Consider the following 12805-nt stretch of genomic DNA (forward strand, 5'->3'; position numbering starts at 1 on the left):
ATTGTGATGTACAGGTTAGCCTCATTTCGATGTTAGATAAGGACAGTGAATATTAATTCTTCCTTTGGATGTTACCCACCTTGTTGAATATATATAACATTTTCTCACTTGTTTTCCATATGTACAGTATTTCATGCATGTTTTTAATTTCCTTTTGATGGATTAATGATCTTGACTGGAGCATAATTTGAATCTGTGTATTGCAACAAAAGATGGAAATAGTGTCATGTCCAAATAATTTGTGAAAAATAAATTCACAAGAGCTATTGGGATAAATGAGAAGTTGTTTTGAAGAAGTTTTAAGAAACTGAAGAATGATACCAATGTTGAAGTAATTAGAACTGAGGAGTTGCAAATTGCCAGAATTGGAGGAATGCAGAGATCAAGGGTTATGGGTCTGGAAGAGATTGGCAATGCCAAGAACATTGTAAGGTTTTGAAAACAAGGGTGAGAATTTAACATTTGAGCAATTGTAATAGAGTGACTAGAGGGGTTAGGATGAAAAGTGCACAATGGAATACAGGTACAATAGTTTTAGAGAAGATGGGAGATCAGCCAGAATATTTTAATTGATGTACACAGATTGTAAGTGCCTGGCGGAGATTTCTTGCACCAGTAAAACTAGTACAGAAACTTTCTTGAATGGCAAATTGATTATCTTTGGGGTGAAGTGGGGTGTGGGTAGGAATTGGGAGCTTGTTTGACTATCAACTTTAGCCTTAACTAATTATCTGGGAGAGAGATGCATTCTGTTTGAATAATGAAGGATTTTTGTTGCCATAAATAAAAGAATCGAGGAGTCACGTGATGGAGTAGTGGCCGGTCAGGGAATTCCAGCCCTCTCCGGAAAAGTAAAAAAAAACGCACAAACCACAAAGGTACAAGAGTAAAAATTAAAACAAAGTAAAGATAAAGGTGAGAAGAAAATGGCAGCGAAGAGAGAAAACAATGAGAAGAAGAGAAGAAAGAACGTCGGAAGAAGAAGGTGAAGGCCTTACCTGACCGAGGAGGCCCGCCGCGGAGAAAGAAGCCCGCTCCCACAGGTCAGTGGAAGTCCCGAGCTCAGGACTACAAAAATGGCTCTAGGAGCCGAGTAAAAGTGCGCAACCCCACATGCGCGACTTCTCGCGCATGCACGATGCGCATGAGAAAAAACACACTGACGGGAGGGGGGAACAGCTGCGGAGTCGATCTCCACAGCTGAGAGAGACACCTGCAACACAGCAACAGGTGCAGAACAGAGAAAATAATGACAACAAGAAAGAAGAGGGTAAAAAGAAAACAAGGAAACAACAGATTGTCAACCCAGAGGAAGAAGAAGAAGAAGAACAGAAAGAAATGGAAGAAGAAGAGAAAGGCAAGACAATGGATATATCTTTTTTTAAAGAATATATGGAATCAGTGAAAGAATGGCAATTACAAGAATTTAATGAGACAAAAAGAAGAATTAAGTGCAGAAAAAAAATGAATAAAATAGAAATGGTCCTATCAGAGATAGGAAAAAGAGTGGATAATATGGAAGAATGAGAAATAATTGTAGAAATGGAAGTAGAGGACTTAAAAGAGAAATTAGAAGAATCTAATAAAAAAGTTAGAGGCACATGAGCTGTTAGCTCAGAAGATAGATATAATGGAAAACTATAATAGAAGAAATAATATAAAGATAGTGGGCCTTAAGGAAGATGAAGAAGGCAAGAATATGAGAGAATTTATAAAAGATTGGATCCCCAGGGTCCTAGGAAGACCAGAATTACAGGAAGAAATGGAAATGGAGAGGGCACATAGAACTTTAGCCCCGAAACCACAACCGCAGCAAAAACCAAGATCCATTTTAGTAAAATTCTTAAGATATACAACAAGAGAAAATATATTGGAGAAAGCAATGAAGAAAATAAGAGAAGACAAAAAGCCACTGTAATACAAAGGTCAAAAATTTTTTTTCTATCCAGACATAAGTTTTGAACTCTTGAAGAAGAGGAAGGAGTTCAATACAGCAAAAACGATCTTATGGAAAAAAGGATATCAATTTATGTTAAAGTACCCAGCGGTACTTAAAATAGTTATTCCAGGGCAACAAAACAGACTATTCTCGGATCCAGAGGAAGCACGAAAATTTGCAGAACAACTACAAAATAAGCAGAGAGATGAAGACAAGTAATGAGAGTAAAAATGACCACGAACTATATGTGTGTGTATATGGGTATATATAGATGTGTATGTATATGTGTGTATACATGAATGTATCCGTATTTAGAGGAAAATATATAGAGTATAGATAAGAATTAATAAGGGAATGAAAGGGAATAGAGGGACTAAAGAGGGAATTAAAAGAGTGACCTTTGTTATATATGAAAATTGAAATCTTTTCCGGGGGGGCTGAGTGGGGAGGAGTTACGGTCACTGCAAAATCAGTTGACGTTTGCGAGTGAATTCGCAAATCCAAATGGAGAGGGGAGATGTGGTTGCCCGACAAGGGATAAAGGGCAACTCAGGAGGGAGAGGGGAGAATGGGGTTAAAGAATTTTAAATAGGAGAATAAGGAAAATGTTTGAAGTTTTAGAAATGTTGTCTTATAAAGTGTTCAAAACAAGAAAGCAGAAATGGATAAGAAGGAAAGGTGATGATGGAGAAATGGAAAGGGAAGATAAACAAAGTATGAAATGGCTACGTTGAACTATATGACTTTAAATATTAATGGAATACATAACCAAATCAAAAGGAAGAAACTGCTAAATTTACTGAAAAAAGAAAAAATTGATATAGCATTTGTGCAAGAAACACATTTAACTGAATTGGAGCAGAAGAAATTAAAGAGAGATTGGGTAGGACATGTAACAGCAGCGTCGTATAATTCAAAAGCAAGAGGAGTAGCTATATTAATCAGTAAAAATGTACCAATTAAAATAGAAGAGGAAATAATAGATCCAGCAGGGAGATATGTAATGATAAAATGTAAGATATATTCGGAGTTTTGGAATCTACTCAATGTATATTCACCTAACGAAGAAGATCAAAAGTTTATGCAAGGTATTTTTTTGAAGATAGCAGATACGCAAGGGAACATATTAATAGGAGGGGATTTCAACCTTAATTTGGATTTAAATATGGATAAAACTGGGGAAAAAAATTAACAGAAAGAACAAAGTAACCAAATTTATAATTAAATCGATGCAAGAAATGCAACTTTTGGATATATGGAGGAAACAACACCCAAAGGAAAAGGAATATTCATATTATTCGGGTAGACATAAAACATACTCAAAAATAGACCTATTTCTGTTATCAGCTCGTATGCAAGATGGAGTAAGAAAAACAGAATATAAAGCTAGAATATTATCGGACCATTCACCCTTGATATTGACAATAGAGTTAGAGGACATCCCTCCAAGAATGTATAGATGGAGATTAAACTCCATGCTACTTAAAAGGCAGGATTTTAGATAATTCATTGAAAGACAAATTAAAATGTACTTTGAAATAAATACGGAATCAGTGAAAGATATATGGGATGCAATGAAAGCGTTCATTAGAGGGCAAATAATAAGTTATGTAACCAAGATGAAGAAGGACTATAATCAGGAAACAGAGCAGTTGGAAAGGGAAATAGTAAATATAGAAAAAGAATTAGCAATGAAGGAAGACACAACTAAAAGAAGAGAATTGGCAGATAAAAATAAAATATGAAACACTACAAACATATAAGGTGGAGAAAATATAATGAAGACAAAACAGAAATATTATCAACTAGGGGAAAAAAACGCACAAAATTCTAGCATGGCAGCTTAAGACAGAACAAGCTAAGAAAATGGTATTGGCATCAAGGAAAAAATACAAACAAATCACATATAATCCAACGGAGATCAATGAAAACTTTAGAGAATTCTATGAACAATTATACCAAACTGAAAATGAAGGGAAAGAAGGCAAAATAGATGAATTTTTAACTAAAATTGAACTACCAAAATTACAAATAGAGGAACAAAATAAATTAACAGAACCATTTGAAATAGTAGAAATACACGAGATAATTTAAAAATTACCAAATAATAAAACACCAGGAGAGGATGGATTCCCAATAGAATTCTATAAAACATTTAAAGATTTATTAATTCCTCCCCTCCTGGAAATAATCAACCAGACTGACAAAACACAAAGCTTACCAGATTCATGTAAAACAGCAATAATTACAGTAATACCAAAGCAAGGGAAAGATCCACTCGTACCAGCGTCATATAGACCAATATCATTACTTAACGCAGATTATAAGATAATAGCTAAACTATTAGCAAACAGATTAGCAGATTATGCATCTAAAATGGTAAATCTAGACCAAACTGGATTTATTAAAAAAACACGGACAACAGACAATATTTGTAAATTTATTAACTTAATTCATGCAGTAGAAGGGAGTAAAGCGCCAACAGTAGCAGTTGCTTTAGACGCAGAGAAGGCCTTTGACAGAGTAGAATGGAATTATTTATTCAAAGTATTGCAAAAATTCAGTTTACCAGAGAAGTATATTAATTGGATTAAAGCATTATATAAGGGCCCATTGGCGAAAGTGACGGTTAATGGATATATATCAAAGCAATTTAACTTAAGCAGATCAACAAGGCAGGGATGCCCACTATCACCCTTATTGTTCGCGTTAGCTATAGAACCACTAGCAGAATTGATAAGAACAGAAAATAATATAAAAGGGATAAAAATAAAAGACAAGGAATATAAAATCAGTTTATTTGCGGATGATGTTATAGTATACTTAACAGAACCAGAACTATCAATAAAAGAATTATATAAGAAATTGAAGGAATATGGAGAAGTGTTGGGTTACGAGATTAACGTAAATAAAAGTGAAGCAATGCCAATGAATAATGCGGATTTCTCAAAATTTAAGAAGGAATCACCATTCAGATGGCAAATGCAAGCAATAAGATACCTAGGTATACAAATAAATAAAAATCTCGGCCATCTATATAAACTCAATCATTATCCACTAATGAAAAAATTACAGGGCGATTTAGAGCATTGGAAAGATTTACCATTAACACTAATAGGAAGCATAAACTGTATTAAAATGAACATTTTCCCAAGGATATTATACCTATTTCAGGCATTGCCAATACACTTGACAGAGAAATTCTTCAAGGAGTTAAAGAAAATAATAAGGAAATTTTTATGGAAAGGGGGGAAACCGAGGATAGCACTAGATAAATTAACAGAATGGTATAAACAAGGAGGCTTACAACTGCCAAACTTTAAAAATTATTATAGAGCCGCACAATTAAGATATCTATCAGATTTTTACCAAACAAGGGAAAAGCCAGATTGGACTAGATTAGAACTAGATAAAATAGGGGAAAAGATACCAGAACACATATTATACAACGTAGGAGTTCTCCAGTATTACATCATCTGCTCAATATTTGGAAGAAGATTCATGTAGAAAGGAATAAAACACATTACCAATGACCAAAACTAATAATGACGCAAAATCAGTTACTCCCTTTTACAATAGATAACCTTTCCTTTAGAGAATGGGAGAAAAAAGGGATCAAAAGAATAGAAAGTTGTTTTTCAGGAAATACATTATTATCCTTTGAACAAATGAAAGATAAATATAATATAACTCAAGATACAGTGCTGGCATATTACCAATTGAGATCCTACTTGAAGGACAAATTAGGAAGCAGTCTGAGGTTACCAGAGGGAAGTAACTTTGAATATGTGATTACAGATACAATGATAATCAAAAGATTTATAACAAATATGTATATTAAACTGCAAGAAAAGGAGAATGAGGAAACAAATGGTAAAACTAAACAAAAATGGGAGCAAGATTTAAATATAAAGATGAAGAAGGAAACATGGGAGAAGTTGTGTTCTGGAACTATGAGAAATACAATAAATACGAGGTTACGTATGATACAATACAACTGGATACACAGGCTATACATTACACCTCAAAAGTTAAATAAATGGGACCCAACAGTATCTGACAGATGTTTTCATTGTAAAAAAGAAATGGGAACAAGATTTAAAGATAAAGAAGGAAACATGGGAGAAGTTATGCTCTGGAACTATGAGAAATACAATAAATACGAGGTTACGTATGATACAATATAACTGGATACACAGGCTATACATTACACCTCAAAAGTTAAATAAATGGGACCCAACAGTATCTGACAGATGTTTTCGTTGTAAAAAAGAAATGGGAACAACAATTCATGCAATCTGGACATGTGAGAAAGTTGAAAAATTTTGGGAAGATCTAAACCAGATATTAAATAAAATTACAGAAAACAATATACCAAAAAACCCAGAGATCTTCCTCCTAAGAAACATAAAAAACAAAGAATTTGGACTTGATTTGGATGGTGCACAAAAAAGATTTGTTAAGATAGCTCTAGCCATAGCAAAAAAATGTATTATGTCAACCTGGAAATTAGAAGATAATTTGAGAATACAACAATGGTATATAGAAATGAATAAATGTATTCCATTAGAAAAAATAACATATAGTTTAAGAAATAATATTGAAATATTTGAACAAATATGGGAGCCATACATGAAACACAATAGAGAAAACCTACCAGGGACATTTACCACCTAAATTAACGAAAGGAGAAGGAAATGAAAAGAATTGACTCAGTGGAATTTCTTGTTTATTTTTATTGAATGACAACATTGTTTGACTGGTTTAATGTATCTTAGATTTTGTACTCTAAATGAATGGGGGGGGTATGGAGGGTGGGATGGGAGGAGGGAGGTGGGGGGAGAAAATGACACTATATATTTGAAAAGGAAAATGTATGCATCTTGGTCAATGTGGTTTATGGTGTGAAAAATAAAAAAAATTTAAAAAATAAAAGAATCCATGTAATTTTGTACCTTCAATGTCCTGTGTATGTGCATGTTGGTTCGATTCCTTCCTGTGGACACGAGATAAATCAGGTCATCCAACATCCATTGCACTTGTATTTTCCTACTCATATTATCCTTTTCATACTTTTCCTCCCATTAAATGTCATTGTCAACTTGCACACTTCATGGTGTCTTTTTCCTTTCCAATATTTAATGGATGAAATTTCCAGCATTTATATTTGAGAAATAGACTTGACAGTATACAGATTGCAAAAGATGGTGGAGCCAACGGCTTGGGTGCTCATGACTTCACAGATCAACCTGCTTTATTACTGGAGAGAAGCATATGAATGAGAAATTGGTGATGGAGGGGAAGGCACGTTTGTGGAAGAAGGCAGGCATCGTGGAAGATCTGAATTGGAAGGCCTCATCTTGGGATCAGATGCGGCAAAGACAGAAATTGAGAGAAGGGGGATGGAATCCTTGCAGGGGATAAGGTGTGAGGAAGTGTAGTCATAGTTGTGGGAATTAGAGGTTTTATAATATGTTGGTGGAAAGTTTTTCTCCTGAGATGGAGACAGAGAGATCCAGGAAGGGGAGAGTGTTGTGGGAGCTGGACCAGGTGAGTTCAAGATCAGGGTGAAAGTTGCTTTCCCTCTACCACCATATCAACTCGCCCCTCACCCACTTCTCCATTTTCCGCTCATCTGTGGTCCCTTCTGCCCCAGATGCAACAAACCAATTCCCCTTCATCCTCACTTACCACCCCACAAGCCTCTGCATCCAACACATTATTCTCTGGAATTTCTGGCACTTACTTCAGGATCCCACCACCAGACACATTTTCCCTTCTCCTCCCCTCTCTGCCTTCTGTAGGGACTGCTCCCTCTGTGATTCCCTCGTGCATTAATCCCTCCCCTGCGGCCACAGGAGATGCAACACTTCCGCCCACCCCTCCTCCCTTACCATGGTACAGGGCCCCTAAGAAGCCTTTCAAATGAAGCAATGCTTCATTTGTATATCCACAGGACTAATTTACTTCATCTAGTGGTCCCTTTGTGGCCTTCTCTACATTGGAGAGTCTGGTTGTAAATTGGGAATTGGCTTCGCTGAGCACCTCTGCTACAACTTCGGCCTCCCAGTTGCCAACCATTTCAATTCAGAGTTACACCCCCATAATTATCTGCAGATTGGAGGAACAGCACCTTATTTCCACCTAGCCACTGTCCAGCCAGATGGCATTAACCTCAACTTCTCTGCTTTCTGCTAACCCACTCGCCCTTCCCCTCAACCCACCCAGCAATCCCTCATCCCCCTGATTGCTGCTGTCCATTCCCTCCCTTGTTCACCTGCCCTCTATCTTTCCCTCTCACTACATACTTTTGTTCGAATGCTTGCAGTCATTCTTCCAGACCTTGATGAAGGGCTGAAGCCCAAAACATCAGTTATGTATTTTTTTTACCTGTGCTGCATAAAAGACACTGAAAATCTGAGTTTCTCCAGCATTTTGTGTTTTTACTGTTTTGTTTAGCTGTTGTAAATTGCCTTGAATATGTAGGTGTGTGGAGTCTGGGGTGGATCAATGGAAATGGAGTGAAAGTTGATTAAATGGGAAATTAAGAGGGGAATTGAATTGCTCTGAGAAAGCATATGGAAGTGTCATCGATGCCTGGGAGAAGGAGCAAAAGATGACACCTGGAATGTTGCAGGTATGGAGATGAACTCGTGGAGATATTAAAGAGGGATTGCTCTTATTGGAGCATAAAAGAGAAAAGATCTAATAGAAATGTTGAAAATTATAATGCATTTTGAAAGAGGAAATTATTTGTAGTGTCATTTGTGTTGGCATCCAGAAACAGATTGAAAACTGCAGGCAAAATGACAGACTTTTTTTAATGAAAGGGTCTTCGGAGGAAAGTTTTGTGCCAAAAAAAGATTGTAGTGGGGGGTGGGGTAGAGGAGGAAGTGTTTGTTTGGAAAGCACCTCAAAAGAGTGAACGTGTAGATAAATTAACAGAGAGGTATAATATTCAAGGTGATTTGCAGTTACCAAATTTTAGACATTACTATAAAGCCGCCCAATTAAGGTATTTATCTGATTTTTACCAGACAAGGGAAAAACCAGACTGGACTAAGATAGAACTAGATAAAATAGGCGAGAAGGTACCAGAACATATACCTTATAAGTGGGATGATAAACTGGTTCAATATAAAAACTCACCGTATTGCATCATTTACTTAATACATGGAAGAAGATCCTCTTAGGAAGAAAAAAAACGAATGACCAAATACCAAAATTATTATTGATGCAAAATCCACTAATTCCTTTTACAATAGATAACCTTTCCTTTAGAGAATGGGAGAGAAAAGGAATCCAAAGAATAGAAAATTGTTTTTTGGGAAATAATTTATTAACATTTGAACAGTTGAAGTGCAAATATGGAATAACTCATTGTACAATGTTTGCATATCATCAATTGAAAGCTTATTTAAAGGGTAAATTGGGAAATAGACTGAGATTACCTGAAGGAAGCAAATTTGAATATGTGATTACAGACACAATAATTAAAAGATTTATAACGAACATGTACATTAAGCTGCAAGATAAGGAGAATGATGAAATAAACTATAAACCTAAGCTGAAGTGGGAAAATGATTTAAACATAAAGATAAAAAATGAAGTATGGGAAAAGTTATGTTCTGGAACTATGAAGAACATATAACTATGAAGTATGATACAGTATAATTGGTTATACAGGGTATGTATTACTCCTCAAAAATTAAAAAAAAATGGGACCCAAAATTATCAGATAGATGTTTTCACTGTGGGAAGGAAATGGGAACAACATTAAATGCAACTTGTACATTTACGAAGGTGAATATGTTTTGGGAAGAACTAAATAAAATAACAAAAAGTAGCATACTGAAAAAACCAGAGATATTTCTTTTGAATAACATAAGAAGTAAAGAATTACTTGGACACAGCACAAAAAAAATTCATTATGATAGCCTTAGCAGTAGCAAAAAAATGTATAATGTCAACTTGGAAAATGGAAGAGAGCATGAGCATACAGCAGTGGTACATGGGAATGAATAAATGTATTCCATTGTAAAAAATAACATAATTAAAAAAATAAAGTCACAATGTTTGAACAAATTTGGGAACCATACATGAAACATATCAGAGAGAGCATGCCTCGGACCTCCATCCCCTAAATTGAAAATGATAAGAAGTCAAGATTCAGTGTTTAACAAATAGACAATGCATTTTTCTTGTTTATTTTCCTTTGTGTGAAGATATTTTATGGTTTTATTGTGCTGTATATGTTGAATGCTAATGGGTTTTGGAGGGGGGTGGGTAGAGGGGAGGGAGGGAAAGGGGGGATAAAAGGAGAAAAGACCACTGTAAATTTAATGAGAAACGTTTGTACATATGGTTTACAGTGTGAAAAATTTTAAAAAATTTAAAAAAAAGAGTGAACATGGGCATGATGGTGATATGGCTGTTTGCTGTGCTGTATCATACTGCAATTCTAAGTACCATTACACCATGGGACATGAACAGGAATAAACAGTAAACAGATGTGACAGTCATGTTACCAGGAATGAACTTCTGGAAAAAAAAACACTGAAATCTAAGATGAAGTACTGCTCTACATTTATTTTAAGTCTATTTAAAATTTTCACTGTTTGCTTTTTTTTGTAGAAACCAAAAGATCACATTGATAGGCAAAAAGCAAGAGTTTTGTCAACATTGGATCGCCTGGCACGTCATGTGGAAGTAGAAAAACAGCTGAAAGAAGAAAAATGCAAAGCTTTTCAGGTAAAATCTGACACTTGAGCATGCAAAAACTTTGCAAGTAGGATTCTCTGAAGAATATAATTATGCAAAATTACAAAGGTCAACATTTTGTGATTCCAACTTCTCTTGGTGAAGTTGTGTGTTTGCTTATTGAATCTGTAAGAAGGAGATCTTTTGAAGGTTTTGCATTATTTTTGGCCCTGCAACAACAAAGGAACAAACATTAATTGTTATATTGGAATATTACTTGACAAACTTGTTGCAGATCATGCTATTCTTGAGATTTAATACCTCTGTAATTCTCAGAGGTAGTATACATTGTAGCGTACGCGCTACGACGAGTGTGGAAGAATGACACAAACAAGGAGTCGAAATCGAAGACTGTTTTATTGTACCAGCAGCTCAGATTATATGGGCCCCTGGAGCTGATGTCAGGGGCCCGCATCATTGGAGCTTTCTCCTCAGGTTGGCTAGTGTTTCCGCCAGAGTTCTCCGTCTTCCTGCCATGCAGAGGTCACCTGGACGATAGCTGGTGTCACTCCCGGTCAGCCATTTTGAGGGCCGGTACACGTACCCATGCGTGGGCCGCTATACGACCTCCTCACCCCAGAACTGGCGACCGGGCAATTGTCCTTAGCCTTAGGTGACCTGCCCGTGTCGTGGAGGTGGGGTGAAAACTGGCTCGTTACAGTCCAGATATGCTGGTTTCAGGCATTCGACCTGGAGGTGAATTGTGCCCCCTTGTCCCTGGTGAGGTGCACTGGGACCCCAAATCGTGATACCCATGTATCAATAAGTGCTCTGGCGCTTGTTTCTGTTGTGGTTTCAGCCAGCAGGACCTCCTCTGGCCACCTCATGGAGTAGTCTTCCATGGTCAGGAGGTATCTTTCCCCACAGGAAACCGATAACAGCCCCACTAAGTTGATGTGCACGTGGCTGAACCTGCGCCACACTGGCTCAAAAGTTAGTGTGAGCATTCTCGTGGGAACCTGCACTTTGAGGGCTGACAGTTCATGCAGGTCTTGGCCCTCTGGCTGACCTGTTTACGGAAGCCATACCAGACAAACATGTTGGCACCATTTTGACCGTGGCACGATAGCAAAGTGCGCCAGATTGTGGATAGCCTTGAACACCATGCGGCCGGAAGCTACCGGTAGATACTTCACACCTTAGAGTCAGGTTACCTAGGTCGACAGGGACGTCCTCCATCCTGAGACCGGAGACTGGTGTCCTGTAATCGGGGATGTCAGGGTCTTATTGCTGTGCTTTGCTGAGGTACATGTAATCGACCCCTTGGAACAGGGCGTGTATTGACTCATTCGCGGGGCGTGACAGCGTCCCACGATATGTTGAGTGTCCGTGGAGAATTCCGACATGTAGAACAAGAGCCTCTGCTGTGGTGCTGTCCACGGGTCTGAAACCTTTTGGAAGGCAAAAGTTAGTGGCTTATGGTCAGTGAACATTCTGAATTGCCGGCCTTCCAAAAAGTAACAGAAATGTTTTACTGTCAGGTATAGCGCTAATAGCTCCTGGTCGAAAGTGCTGTATTTGAGTTCTGGGGGGCAGAGGTGCCTGCTGAAAAAGGCCGGGGGTTGCCACTGGCCCTCGATGAGTTGTTCTAGCACGGCCCCATCAGCTCTGCTGGAAGTGTCGACAGCTAGGGCCATAGGTGCCTCTGGACTGGGGTAAACCAGGAGGGTGGGATTGGCTAGCATGTCTTTGGCCCTCTGGAATGCCCTGCAGGATTCCTTGTCCCAAGCAATGTCTTTTGCCTTGCCGCTGCCGGAATGAACTTGTGGTAAAAGTTTAAAATACTGTTGAATTCCTGCAGTCCTTTCACTGTGTGCAGCTTAGCAAAGCGCCGGACTGCCTCAACCTTCTCTGGGAGGGGTGTGACCCTGTACTTGTTAATTCTATGCCCCAGAGCGAACTGGCACTTAGTGAGGTTGATGGTCAGCCCGAACTCGCTCAGTCGGTGCACAGCTGTCTCTAATGGGTGTCGTGGTCTTTGTGGCTATGGCTAGCGATGAGGATATCATCCAAATAGATTAATGCAAATGCGTCCGTCAGTTAGTGGAAAGTTTGTGCTTCATTCTGTAGACGAAAGGGGATGCGGAGGAATTTGAACAAACCAAA

At 37.8% G+C, this 12805-nt stretch overlaps 1 protein-coding gene across 11 annotated transcripts in view; it reads left to right on the plus strand.

Annotated features, from left to right (window-relative positions):
• Positions 1-12805, plus strand: part of znf451 (zinc finger protein 451) — a 99515-nt gene that overhangs the window by 22376 nt on the left and 64334 nt on the right. For all 11 annotated transcript variants that reach the window (XM_069886070.1, XM_069886076.1, XM_069886067.1 and 8 more), the window contains one exon: positions 10574-10690. In XM_069886070.1, coding sequence (XP_069742171.1) covers positions 10574-10690 — 117 coding nt within the window. The remainder of the gene's footprint in view (positions 1-10573; positions 10691-12805) is intronic.

This window comes from Narcine bancroftii, chromosome 6 (genome assembly GCF_036971445.1).
Source record: "Narcine bancroftii isolate sNarBan1 chromosome 6, sNarBan1.hap1, whole genome shotgun sequence".
NCBI lineage: Eukaryota > Metazoa > Chordata > Chondrichthyes > Torpediniformes > Narcinidae > Narcine > Narcine bancroftii.